The sequence below is a fragment of the Oncorhynchus masou genome, chromosome 7 (assembly GCF_036934945.1).
Source record: "Oncorhynchus masou masou isolate Uvic2021 chromosome 7, UVic_Omas_1.1, whole genome shotgun sequence".
Taxonomy (NCBI): domain Eukaryota; kingdom Metazoa; phylum Chordata; class Actinopteri; order Salmoniformes; family Salmonidae; genus Oncorhynchus; species Oncorhynchus masou.
The window spans coordinates 261,156-275,735 of record NC_088218.1 but is presented as its reverse complement, the minus strand read 5'-3'; the positions used below and the strand labels follow the sequence as shown (position 1 = coordinate 275,735).

At 48.3% G+C, this 14,580-nt stretch overlaps 1 protein-coding gene across 1 annotated transcript in view; it reads right to left on the bottom strand.

Moving 5' to 3' along the window:
• LOC135542908 (general transcription and DNA repair factor IIH helicase subunit XPB-like) overlaps window positions 1-14,580 on the bottom strand; it is an 83,698-nt gene that overhangs the window by 11,848 nt on the left and 57,270 nt on the right. The window contains exon 11 of the mRNA XM_064970051.1: window positions 1,969-2,171. Within this exon, the coding sequence (XP_064826123.1) occupies window positions 1,969-2,171 (203 nt within the window). The remainder of the gene's footprint in view (window positions 1-1,968; window positions 2,172-14,580) is intronic.

Genomic DNA, 14,580 nt, shown 5'->3' with positions numbered 1-14,580 from the left:
ACATGGCTGTATACAGGAAGTACCAGTACTGAGTCAATGTGCTGAGGTATGAGGTAGTAACATGGCTGTATACAGGAAGTACCAGTACTGAGTCAATGTGCTGAGGTATGAGGTAGTAACATGGCTGTATACAGGAAGTAGCAGTACTGAGTCAATGTGCTGAGGTACGAGGTAATAACATGGCTATATACGCTACAAGCTCGGCACACCTGTATTCGGGGAGTTTCTCCCATTCTTCTCTGCAGATCCTCTCAAGCTCTGTCAGGTTGGATGGGGAGCATCATTGCACAGCTATTTTCAGGTCTCTCCAGAGATGTTCGATCAGGTTCAAGTCCAGGCTCTGGCAGGGCCACTCAAGGACATTCAGAGACTTGTCCCGAAGCCACTCCTGCATTGTCTTGGCTGTGTGCTTTGGGTCGTTGTCCTGTTGGAAGGTGAACCTTTGCCCTCAGTTTGAGATCCTGAGCGCTCTGGAGAAGGTTTTCATCAAGGATCTCTCTGTACTTTGCTCCGTTCATCTTTCCCTCGATCCTGACTAGTCTCCCAGTCCCTGCCGCTGAAAAACATCCCCACAGCATGATGCTGCCACCACCATGCTTCACCGTAGGGATGGTGCCAAGTTTCCTCCTGACGTGACGCTTAGTATTCAGGCCAAAGAGTTCAATCTTGGTTTCATCAGATCAGAAAATCTTGTTTCTCATGGTCAGAGTCCTTTAGGTGCCTTTTGGCAAACTCCAAGCGGGCTGTCATGTGCCTTTTACTGAGGAGTGGCTTCCGTCTGGCCACTCCACCATAAAGGCCTGATTGGTGGAGTGCTGCAGAGATGGTTGTCCTTCTGGAAGGTTCTCCCATCTCCACAGAGGACCTCTGGAGCTCTGTCAGAGTGACCATCGGGTTCTTGGTCGCCTCCCTGACCAAGGCCTTTCTACGCTGAATGGTCAGTTTGGTCAGGTGGGTGGCCAGCTCTAGGAAGAGTCTTGGTGGTTCCAAATTTCTTCCATTTAAGAATGATGGAGGACACTGTGTTCTTGGGGACCTTCAATGCTGCAGAAATGTTTTGGTCCCTTCCCCAGATCTGTGCCTCGACACAATCCTGTCTCAGAGCTCTACTGACGATTCCTCCAACCTCATGGCTTGGTTTTTGTTCTGTCAACTGTAGGACCTTATATAGACAGGTGTGTGCCTTTCCAAATCACGTCCAATCTTATTGAATTTACCACAGATGGACTCCAATCAAGTTGTAGAAACACCTCAAGGATGATCAATGGAAACAGGATACACCTGAGCTCAGGTTTGAGTCTCATAGCAAAGGGTCTGAATACTTATGTAAATAAGATATTTCTGTTTTTTATTTTTAATACATTTCTGTCTCATAGCAAAAGGGTCTGAATACAGTAAAAAACACCTAAACAGCTGGAGTATTGTGATGTCATTATGGAGTATTGTGATGTCATTATGGGGTATTGTGATGTCATTATGGGGTATTGTGATGTCATTATGGAGTATTGTGATGTCATTATGGGGTATTGTGATGTCATTCTGGGGTATTGTGATGTTATTATGGGGTATTGTGATGTCATCATGGGGTATTGTGATGTCATTATGGAGTATTGTGATGTCATTATGGGGTATTGTGATGTCATTCTGGGGTATTGTGATGTTATTATGGGGTATTGTGATGTCATTATGGGGTATTGTGATGTCATCATGGGGTATTGTGATGTCATCATGGGGTATTGTGGTGTCATTCTGGGGTATTGTGATGTCATTATGGGGTATTGTGTGTAGATTGATGAGACTTTTTAACGGAACAAAATGTGGAAAAGGGGGAAGGGGTCTGAATAAGTCCAGAATGCACTGCAGGTCCGGTCACTGTGGGGATGACGTCGTTGATCCGCTTGTGTGTCTCTTTCTACCTACCTGTTGAGGCAGATGGCTGTGTGTGTGTGTGCGTGTCTCTCCACCTACTTGTTGAGGCGGATAGCGTACTCCTTCAGAGCGAAGACGTTGTCGGCGAACACCATGATCTTGTCGTTGCGTCTCTCGTGGAACTTGATGAGGAACTGACAGGCTCTGAACTTGTTGGGGTTCATGGTGTAGAGGAGAATACGTCTCTTCGTCTTGATGGCTACGTATTCCCGGTAAAACTCCGGAGACATCGGACACCACACCTAGACGAAGGACATTCTGACGTCAAACCACACATTTTTAAGTATTTGTAAGTAGTACGTATTTTATTCTCTTCTTTTTTCCTGAGGTCTTGGCTGATTTATTTATTTAGATTTTACTCATGATGTCAAGCAAAGAGGACACTGAGTTTGAAGGTAGGCCTTGAAATACATCCACAGGTACACCTCCAATTGACTCAATGATTAGCCAATCAGAAGCTTCTAAAGCCATGACATCATTATCTGGAATATTCCAAGCTGTTTAAAGGCAGTCAACTTAGTGTATGTAAACTTCTGACCCACTGGAATTGTGATACAGTGAATTATAAGTGAAATAATCTGTCTGTTAACAATTGTTGTAAAAATAACTTGTGTCATGCACAAAGTAGATGTCCTAACCGACCCAAAACTATAGTTTGTTAACGAGAAATTTGTGGAGTGGTTCAGCCCACCCCTGAACGACAGTCCCCCCCCTGAGGACTGGGGTTGCCCACCCCTGAACGACAGTTCCCCCCTTTGGGGACTGGGGTTGCCCACCCCTGAACGACAGTCCCCCCTTGGGGACTGGGGTTGCCCACCCCTGAACGACAGTTCCCCCCCTTGAGGACTGGGGTTGCCCACCCCTGAACGACAGTCCCCCCCTTGAGGACTGGGGTTGCCCACCCCTGAACGACAGTCCCCCCTTGGGGACTGGGGTTGCCCACCCCTGAACGACAGTCCCCCCTTGAGGACTGGGGTTGCCCACCCCTGAACGACAGTTCCCCCCCCTTGAGGACTGGGGTTGCCCACCCCTGAACGACAGTTCCCCCCCTTGAGGACTGGGGTTGCCCACCCCTGAACGACAGTCCCCCCTTGAGGACTGGGGTTGCCCACCCCTGAACGACAGTCCCCCCCCACCCCTTGGGGACTGGGGTTGCCCACCCCTGAACGACAGTCCCCCCCCTGAGGACTGGGGTTGCCCACCCCTGAACAACAGTCCCCCCTGAGGACTGGGGTTGCCCACCCCTGAACGACAGTTCCCCCTGAGGACTGGGGTTGCCCACCCCTGAACGACAGTCCCCCCTGAGGACTGGGGTTGCCCACCCCTGAACGACAGTCCCCCCCCACCCCTTGGGGACTGGGGTTGCCCACCCCTGAACGACAGTTCCCCCCACCCCCTGGGGACTGGGGTTGCCCACCCCTGAACGACAGTTCCCCCCCTGAGGACTGGGGTTGCCCACCCCTGAACGACAGTCCCCCCGAGGACTGGGGTTGCCCACCCCTGAACGACAGCCCCCCCCCCCTAAGGACTGGGGTTGCCCACCCCTGAACGACAGTCCCCCCTTGGGGACTGGGGTTGCCCACCCCTGAACGACAGTTCCCCCCTTGAGGACTGGGGTTGCCCACCCCTGAACGACAGTCCCCCCCTTGAGGACTGGGGTTGCCCACCCCTGAACGACAGTCCCCCCCCTTGGGGACTGGGGTTGCCCACCCCTGAACGACAGTCCCCCCTTGAGGACTGGGGTTGCCCACCCCTGAACGACAGTTCCCCCCCTTGAGGACTGGGGTTGCCCACCCCTGAACGACAGTTCCCCCCTTGAGGACTGGGGTTGCCCACCCCTGAACGACAGTCCCCCCTTGAGGACTGGGGTTGCCCACCCCTGAACGACAGTCCCCCCCCTGAGGAATGGGGTTGCCCACCCCTGAACAACAGTCCCCCCCCTGAGGACTGGGGTTGCCCACCCCTGAACGACAGTCCCCCCTGAGGACTGGGGTTGCCCACCCCTGAACGACAGTTCCCCCCTGAGGACTGGGGTTGCCCACCCCTGAACGACAGTCCCCCCCTGAGGACTGGGGTTGCCCACCCCTGAACGACAGTCCCCCCCCCACCCCTTGGGGACTGGGGTTGCCCACCCCTGAACGACAGTTCCCCCCACCCCCTGGGGACTGGGGTTGCCCACCCCTGAACGACAGTCCCCCCCACCCCTTGAGGACTGGGGTTGCCCACCCCTGAACGACAGTCCCCCCCGAGGACTGGGGTTGCCAACCCCTGAACGACAGCCCCCCCCTTGAGGACTGGGGTTGCCCACCCCTGAACGACAGTCCCCCCCACCCCTTGGGGACTGGGGTTACCCACCCCTGAACGACAGTCCCCCGAGGACTGGGGTTGCCCACCCCTGAACGACAGTTCCCCCCCCTTGAGGACTGGGGTTGCCCACCCCTGAACGACAGTCCCCCCCCCCCCCGAACGACAGTTCCCCCCCCCTGAGGACTGGGGTTGGGACTGGGACTACAGCCACTGGCAGCCAGGTGATTACTACTTACATGGAACCCAACTGGCTGCACACCTGAGCCATCGTGCATAAATGTATTTTGTCCCCCGACACCAAACGCGATCAGGACACGCAGGTTAAAATATCAAAACAAACTCTGAACCAATTGTTTTAATTTGGTCGAAAAGCATTAAACATGTATGGTATTTTGGCTAGTTCGCTTGCACCTTCTGGATCATTTGTCCTATTTAGCTAGCTTGCTGTTCCTAGCTAATTTGTCCTGGGATATAAACATTGAGTTGTTATTTTACCTGAAATGCACAAGGTCCTTTACTCCGACAATTAGTCCGCACATAAAACGACCAACCAAATCGTTTCTAGTCATCTCTCATCCTTCCAGGCCTTTTCTTCGCTTGACTTTATATTGCGATTGGCAACTTTCATAAATTAGGTGCATTACCGCCACTGACGTCATTCGAGGAGATGGGAGAGACAGGACTTAGGACTCGCAGTGCGATCTGCGTCAGAAATAGAACTGACTTCTATTTTAGCCCTCGGCAACGCAGACGCTCGTTGGCGCGCTGGAGCAGTGTGGGTGCAATAGTTGAATAATACAGATTTCTAAAAGTATTTTGGAACGCGAGTGGTGTAGTCTGCCTTGTTAGCGTCAGGTGGTTACCACATAGCGTGTGCTTTATGGTACAGCAGTTCACACCAGTCCACAAAGAATTAGCTTCAGACTTCTCAGAAAAATAAAGTCTGGATTATTCTCAAGCTCACGTACAGTAATCCTGATTACTGCAGCCCTCTCGCTCATTTTGATGAACTAACGAGCTTTAAGACAGAAACACCAAACACTTCCTAGATCACGTTGGGGCTGACCCAAAACGTGGTCAACAGCTCTGTCCCCAAATACCCTTCTAATATACTATATAGCTCTCTCCTCAAATACCCTTCTAATATACTATATAGCTCTGTCCCCAAATACCATTCTAATATACTATATGGCTCTCTCCTCAAATACCCTTCTAATATACTATATAGCTCTCTCCTCAAATACCCTTCTAATATACTATATAGCTCTGTCCCCAAACACCCTTCTAATATACTATATAGCTCTGTCCTCTAATACCCTTCTAATAGAAAATAATTGGAAAATAAGTAGTCTTCGCAGCCTGGTGCAGGTCTACAATTTTGTTTCTGGTGTCCTTTGACAGCTCTTTGGTCTCTTGGCCATAGTGGAGTTTGGAGTGTGACTGCTTGAGGTTGTGGACAGGTGTCTTTTATACTGATAACAAGTTCAAACAGGTTCCATTAATACAGGTAACGAGTGGAGGACAGAGGAGCCTCTTAATGAAGAGCCAGAAATCTTGCTTGTTTGTTGGTGACCAAATACTTATTTTCCACCATAATTTGCAAATAAATTCATTAAAAACCCTACAATGTGATTTTCTGGACTTTATTTCCTAATTTTGTCTGTCGTAGTTGAAGTGTACCTATGATGAAAATTACAGGCCTCTCTCATCTCTTTAAGTGGGAGAACTTGCACAATTGGTGCCTGACTAAATACTTTTTTGCCCCACTGTAGCTCTGTCCCCAAATACCCTTCTAATATACACTGCTCAAAAATATAAAGGGAACACTAAAATAACACATCCTAGATCTGAATGAATGAAATATTCTTATTAAATACTTTTTTCTTTACATAGTTGAATGTGCTGACAACAAAATCACACAAAAATTATCAATGGAAATCAAATTGATCAACCCACGGAGGTCTGGATTTGGAGTCACACTCAAAATTAAAGTGGAAAACCACACAACAGGCTGATCCAACGTTGATGTAATGTCCTTAAAACAAGTCTAAATGAGGCTTAGTAGTGTGTGTGGCCTCCACGTGCCTGTATGACCTCCCTACAAAGCCTGGGCATGCTCCTGATGAGGTGGCGGATGGTCTCCCGAGGGATCTCCTCCCAGACCTGGACTAAAGCATCCGCCAACTCCTGGACAGTCTGTGGTGCAACGTGGCGTTGGTGGATGGAGCGAGACATGATGTCCCAAATGTGCTCAATTGGATTCAGGTCTGGGGAACGGGCGGGCCAGTCCATAGCATCAATGACTGCCTCTTGCAGAAACTGCTGACACACTCCAGCCACATGAGGTCTAGCATTGTCTTGCATTAGGAGGAACCCAGGGCCAACCGCACCAGCATATTGTCTCACAAGGGGTCTGAGGATCTCATCTCGGTACCTAATGGCAGTCAGGCTTCCTCTGGCGAGCACATGGAGGGCTGTGCGGCCCCCAAAAGAAATGCCACCCCACACCATGACTGACCCCCGCCAAACCGGTCATACTAGAGGATGTTGCAGGCAGCAGAACGTGGAAAATTTGCCAATCTTGGTGTTCTCTGACAAATGCCAAACGTCCTGCACGGTGTTGGGCTGTAAGCACAACCCCCACCTGTGGACATCAGGCCCTCATACCACCCTCATGGAGTCTGTTTCTGACCGTTTAAGCAGACACATGCACATTTGTGGCCTGCTGGAGGTCATTTTGCAGGGCTCTGGCAGTGCTCCTCCTGCTCCTCCTTGCACAAAGGTGGAGGTAGCGGTCCTGCTGCTGGGTTGTTGCCCTCCTACGGCCTCCTCCACATCTCCTGATGTACTGGCCTGTCTCCTGGTAGCGCCTCCATGCTCTGGACACTACGCTGACAGACACAGCAAACCTTTTCGCCACAGCTCGCATTGATGTGCCATCCTGGATGAGCTGCACTACCTGAGCCACTTGTGTGGGTTGTAGACTCCCTCTCATGCTACCACTAGAGTGAAAGCACCGCCAGCATTCAAAAGTGACCAAAACATCAGCCAGGAAGCATAGGAACTGAGAAGTGGTCTGGTCACCACCTCCAGAACCACTCCTTTATTGGGGGTGTCTTGCTAATTGCCTATAATTTCCACCTGTTGTCTATTCCATTTGCACAACAGCATGTGATATTTATTGTCAATCAGTGTTGCTTCCTAAGTGGACAGTTTGATTTCACAGAAGTGTATTTGACTTGGAGTTACATTGTGTTGTTTAAAGTGTTCTTTATTTTTTGAGCAGTGTATATAGTCGTCTAGAAAAAAAAAAGCAACACGCTGGACGTAATAATGACATCACCAACGTTTCCATAGTTATACTAGTCCCCTCCCAGTAGGGCTTAAGCCAATAGGAAGCTGGTGGTGGTCAGGTAGTGATGATGGTGTGAGGACCAGGTTGGGAATGAAACCAGGACACCTCTACCTGTTTCTCCAGCACACCGCCCACACATAAAACCTCATGTTACTAACGTGTTGTTGAAGTCTACTTCCTACCCTCCATAATTGACGAAATGTTGAATTGTAAACGGATGTTTGAAAACTAATTAAAAAGATGGGAAGTCAGATCAGGTGAAACCAGGCTGGATGGGATGACGTAAGGGTTTTGGGATCAAGATCAGGCCTCGTTAATTACTTCATTAGGATTCACATTATCTACTCCACACGCTGTAGCTAATCTTGCTTGGGGTCAAGAACCCTGCTGGGCATCAATGACATGAAAGCAGGACGTTACAGCAGAAGGAGCCACTGCTGTAAAGAGGACAGCCCCCCCCCCTTGAGGACCAATAGAGATCTACAGAGGACAGTCCCCCCTTGAGGACCAATAGAGATCTAAAGACGACAGCCCCCCTTGAGGACCAATAGTGATCTATAGAGGACAGCCCCCCCCCCCCCCTTGAGGACCAATAGAGATCTATAGAGGACAGCCCCCCCCCCTTGAGGGCCAATAGAGATCTACAGAGGACAGCCCCCCCCTTGAGGACCAATAGAGATCTAAAGACGACAGCCCCCCCATGAGGACCAATAGAGATCTATAGAGGACAGCCCCCCCTTGAGGACCAATAGAGATCTATAGAGGACAGCCCCCCCCCCCCTTGAGGACCAATAGAGATCTAAAGACGACAGTCCCCCCTTGAGGACCAATAGAGATCTATAGAGGACAGCCCCCCCCCCTTGAGGACCAATAGAGATCTATAGAGGACAGCCCCCCCCTTGAGGACCAATAGAGATCTATAGAGGACAGCCCCCCCCATGTCATGCCAACACCACCTACTGAGACATGCCTTTTGTTTCAGTGAAAGTCAGGTTCCACATGAGGTGACAAGGAGAACTGTGTCTCAAGGTGAACCGAAAGGTCAAGTGTCTGGCGAGGAAAGATACATGTCTGGAAACACTGAGGTGGGCAACTCTAGTCCTCAAGGGGGGGGCTGTCGTTCAGGGGTGGGCAACTCCAGTCCTCGAGGGGGGCTGTCGCTCAGGGGTGGGCAACTCCAGTCCTCAAGGGGGCTGTCGTTCAGGGGTGGGCAACTCCAGTCCTCAAGGGGGGCTGTCGTTCAGGGGTGGGCAACTCCAGTCCTCGAGGGGGGGGCTGTCGTTCAGGGGTGGGCAACCCAGTCCTCAAGTGGGGGGCTGTCGTTCAGGGGTGGGCAACTCCAGTCCTCAAGGGGGGGCTGTCGTTCAGGGTGGGCAACTCCAGTCCTCGAGGGGGGGCTGTCGTTCAGGGGTGGGCAACTCCAGTCCTCGAGGGCCTGATTGGTGGCACAGTTTTACCCCCAGGTCCCCAGCGAACACACCTGACTCCAATTATCACCTCATGCTAATCTTCAGTTTAGAACGACATTTGATGAATCAGCTGTGGTTTCGACGGATGGAGAACAAGTGTGACACCAAATCAGGCCCTTGAGGACTGGGGTTGCCCACTCCTGAACGACAGCCCCCCCCTTGAGGACTGGGGTTGCCCACCCCTGAACGACAGCCCCCCTTGAGGACTGGGGTTGCCCACCCTGAACGACAGCCCCCCTTGAGGACTGGGGTTGCCCACCCCTGAACGACAGCCCCCCTTGAGGACTGGGGTTGCCCACCCCTGAACGACAGCCCCCCTTGAGGACTGGGGTTGCCCACCCCTGAACGACAGCCCCCCTTGAGGACTGGGGTTGCCCACCCCTGAACGACAGCCCCCCTTGAGGACTGGGGTTGCCCACCCCTGAACGACAGTCCCCCCCTTGAGGACTGGGGTTGCCCACCCCTGAACGACAGCCCCCTCCCTTGAGGACTGGGGTTGCCCACCCCTGAACGACAGCCCCCCTTGAGGACTGGGGATGCCCACCCCTGAACGACAGCCCCCCTTGAGGACTGGGGTTGCCCACCCCTGAACGACAGCCCCCCTTGAGGACTGGGGTTGCCCACCCCTGAACGACAGCCCCCCCTTGAGGACTGGGGTTGCCCACCCCTGAACGACAGCCGTTGACAGGCAGGTGGTTACCACATAGCGTGTGCTTTATGGTACAGCAGTTCACACCAGTCCACAAAGAATTAGCTTCAGACTTCTCAGAAAAATAAAGTCTGGATTATTCTCAAGCTCACGTACAGTAATCCTGATTACTGCAGCCCTCTCGCTCATTTTGATGAACTAACGAGCTTTAAGACAGAAACACCAAACACTTCCTAGATCACGTTGGGGCTGACCCAAAACGTGGTCAACAGCTCTGTCCCCAAATACCCGTCTAATGTGGTCAACAGCTCTGTCCCCAAACACCCTTCTAATATACTACATAGCTCTGTCCCCAAACACCCTTCTAATATACTATATAGCTCTGTCCCCAAACACCCTTCTAATATACTACACAGCTCTGTCCCCAAATACCCTTCTAATGTGGTCAACAGCTCTGTCCTGATATACCCTTATAATATACTATTTACAGTGCCTTGCGAAAGTATTCGGCCCCCTTGAAGTTTGCGACCTTTTGCCACATTTCAGGCTTCAAACATAAAGATATAAAACTGTATTTTTTTGTGAAGAATCAACAACAAGTGGGACACAATCATGAAGTGGAACGACATTTATTGGAGATTTCAAACTTTTTTAACAAATCAAAAACTGAAAAATTGGGCGTGCAAAATTATTCAGCCCCCTTAAGTTAATACTTTGTAGCGCCACCTTTTGCTGCGATTACAGCTGTAAGTCGCTTGGGGTATGTCTCTATCAGTTTTGCACATCGAGAGACTGAAATTTTTTTCCCATTCCTCCTTGCAAAACAGCTCGAGCTCAGTGAGGTTGGATGGAGAGCATTTGTGAACAGCAGTTTTCAGTTCTTTCCACAGATTCTCGATTGGATTCAGGTCTTGACTTTGACTTGGCCATTCTAACACCTGGATATGTTTATTTTTGAACCATTCCATTGTAGATTTTGCTTTATGTTTTGGATCATTGTCTTGTTGGAAGACAAATCTCCGTCCCAGTCTCAGGTCTTTTGCAGACTCCATCAGGTTTTCTTCCAGAATGGTCCTGTATTTGGCTCCATCCATCTTCCCATCAATTTTAACCATCTTCCCTGTCCCTGCTGAAGAAAAGCAGGCCCAAACCATGATGCTGCCACCACCATGTTTGACAGTGGGGATGGTGTGTTCAGGGTGATGAGCTGTGTTGCTTTTACGCCAAACATAACCTTTTGCATTGTTGCCAAAAAGTTCAATTTTGGTTTCATCTGACCAGAGCACCTTCTTCCACATGTTTGGTGTGTCTCCCAGGTGGCTTGTGGCAAACTTTAAACAACACTTTTTATGGATATCTTTAAGAAATGGCATTCTTCTTGCCACTCTTCCATAAAGGCCAGATTTGTGCAATATATGACTGATTGTTGTCCTATGGACAGAGTCTCCCACCTCAGCTGTAGATCTCTGCAGGTCATCCAGAGTGATCATGGGCCTCTTGGCTGCATCTCTGATCAGTCTTCTCCTTGTATGAGCTGAAAGTTTAGAGGGACGGCCAGGTCTTGGTAGATTTGCAGTGGTCTGATACTCCTTCCATTTCAATATTATCGCTTGCACAGTGCTCCTTGGGATGTTTAAAGCTTGGGAAATCTTTTTGTATCCAAATCCAGCTTTAAACTTCTTCACAACAGTATCTCGGACTTGCCTGGTGTGTTCCTTGTTCTTCATGATGCTCTCTGCGCTTTTAACGGACCTCTGAGACTATCACAGTGCAGGTGCATTTATACGGAGACTTGATTACACACAGGTGGATTGTATTTATCATCATTAGTCATTTAGGTCAACATTGGAACATTCAGAGATCCTCACTGAACTTCTGGAGAGAGTTTGCAGCACTGAAAGTAAAGGGGCTGAATAATTTTGCACGCCCAATTTTTCGGTTTTTGATTTGTTCAAAAAGTTTGAAATATCCAATAAATGTCGTTCCACTTCATGATTGTGTCCCACTTGTTGTTGATTCTTCACAAAAAAATACAGTTTTATATCTTTATGTTTGAAGCCTGAAATGTGGCAAAAGGTCGCAAAGTTCAAGGGGGCCGAATACTTTCGCAAGGCACTGTAGCTCTGTCCCCAAACACCCTTCTAATATACTACATAGCTCTGACCCCAAACACCCTTCTAATATACTACATAGCTCTGTCCCCAAACACCCTTCTAATATACTACACAGCTCTGTCCCCAAACACCCTTCTAATATACTACATAGCTCTGTCCCCAAATACCCTTCTAATATACTACATAGCTCTGTCCCCAAACACCCTTCTAATATACTACATAGCTCTGTCCCCAAATACCCTTCTAATATACTACATAGCTCTGTCCCCAAACACCCTTCTAATATACTACATAGCTCTGTCCCCAAATACCCTTCTAATATACTATATAGCTCTGTCCCCAAATACCCTTCTAATGTGGTCAACAGCTCTGTCCTTATATACCCTTCTAATATACTATATACAGTGCCTTGCGAAAGTATTCGGCCCCCTTGAAGTTTGCGACCTTTTGCCACATTTCAGGCTTCAAACATAAAGATATAAAACTGTATTTTTTTGTGAAGAATCAACAACAAGTGGGACACAATCATTTAGTGGAACGACATTTATTGGAGATTTCAAACTTTTTTAACAAATCAAAAACTGAAAAATTGGGCGTGCAAAATTATTCAGCCCCCTTAAGTTAATACTTTGTAGCGCCACCTTTTGCTGCGATTACAGCTGTAAGTCGCTTGGGGTATGTCTCTATCAGTTTTGCACATCGAGAGACTGAAATTTTTTTCCCATTCCTCCTTGCAAAACAGCTCGAGCTCAGTGAGGTTGGATGGAGAGCATTTGTGAACAGCAGTTTTCAGTTCTTTCCACAGATTCTCGATTGGATTCAGGTCTGGACTTTGACTTGGCCATTCTAACACCTGGATATGTTTATTTTTGAACCATTCCATTGTAGATTTTGCTTTATGTTTTGGATCATTGTCTTGTTGGAAGACAAATCTCCGTCCCAGTCTCAGGTCTTTTGCAGACTCCATCAGGTTTTCTTCCAGAATGGTCCTGTATTTGGCTCCATCCATCTTCCCATCAATTTTAACCATCTTCCCTGTCCCTGCTGAAGAAAAGCAGGCCCAAACCATGATGCTGCCACCACCATGTTTGACAGTGGGGATGGTGTGTTCAGGGTGATGAGCTGTGTTGCTTTTACGCCAAACATAACCTTTTGCATTGTTGCCAAAAAGTTCAATTTTGGTTTCATCTGACCAGAGCACCTTCTTCCACATGTTTGGTGTGTCTCCCAGGTGGCTTGTGGCAAACTTTAAACAACACTTTTTATGGATATCTTTAAGAAATGGCTTTCTTCTTGCCACTCTTCCATAAAGGCCAGATTTGTGCAATATACGACTGATTGTTGCCCTATGGACAGAGTCTCCCACCTCAGCTGTAGATCTCTGCAGGTCATCCAGAGTGATCATGGGCCTCTTGGCTGCATCTCTGATCAGTCTTCTCCTTGTATGAGCTGAAAGTTTAGAGGGACGGCAAGGTCTTGGTAGATTTGCAGTGGTCTGATACTCCTTCCATTTCAATATTATCGCTTGCACAGTGCTCCTTGGGATGTTTAAAGCTTGGGAAATCTTTTTGTATCCAAATCCAGCTTTAAACTTCTTCACAACAGTATCTCGGACCTGCCTGGTGTGTTCCTTGTTCTTCATGATGCTCTCTGCGCTTTTAACGGACCTCTGAGACTATCACAGTGCAGGTGCATTTATACGGAGACTTGATTACACACAGGTGGATTGTATTTATCATCATTAGTCATTTAGGTCAACATTGGAACATTCAGAGATCCTCACTGAACTTCTGGAGAGAGTTTGCAGCACTGAAAGTAAAGGGGCTGAATAATTTTGCACGCCCAATTTTTCGGTTTTTGATTTGTTAAAAAAGTTTGAAATATCCAATAAATGTCGTTCCACTTCATGATTGTGTCCCACTTGTTGTTGATTCTTCACAAAAAAATACAGTTTTATATCTTTATGTTTGAAGCCTGAAATGTGGCAAAAGGTCGCAAAGTTCAAGGGGGCCGAATACTTTCGCAAGGCACTGTAGCTCTGTCCCCAAACACCCTTCTAATATACTATATAGCTCTGTCCCCAAACACCATTCTAATATACTATATAGCTCTGTCCCCAAATACCCTTCTAATATACTACATAGCTCTGTCCTGATATACCCTTCTAATATACTATATAGCTCTGTCCTGATATACCCTTCTAATATACTATATTGCTCTGTCCCCTAATACCCTTCTAATATACTATATAGCTCTGTCCCCTAAGACCCTTCTAATATACTATATAGCTCTGTCCCCTAAGACCCTTCTAATATACTATATAGCTCTGTCCTGATATACCCTTCTAATATACACTGCTCAAAAAAATAAAGGGAACACTAAAATAACACATCCTAGATCTGAACGAATTAAATATTCTTATTAAATACTTTTTTCTTTACATAGTTGAATGTGCTGACAACAAAATCACACAAAAATTATCAATGGAAATCAAATTGATCAACCCACGGAGGTCTGGATTTGGAGTCACACAAATTTAAAGTGGAAAACCACACTACAGGCTGATCCAACTTTGATGTAATGTCCTTAAAACAAGTCCAAATGAGGCTCAGTAGTGTGTGTGGCCTCCACGTGCCTGTATGACCTCCCTACAACGCCTGGGCATGCTCCTGATGAGGTGGTGGATGGTCTCCTGAGGGATGTCCTCCCAGACCTGGACCAAAGCATCCGCCAACTCCTGGACATTCTGTGGTGCAA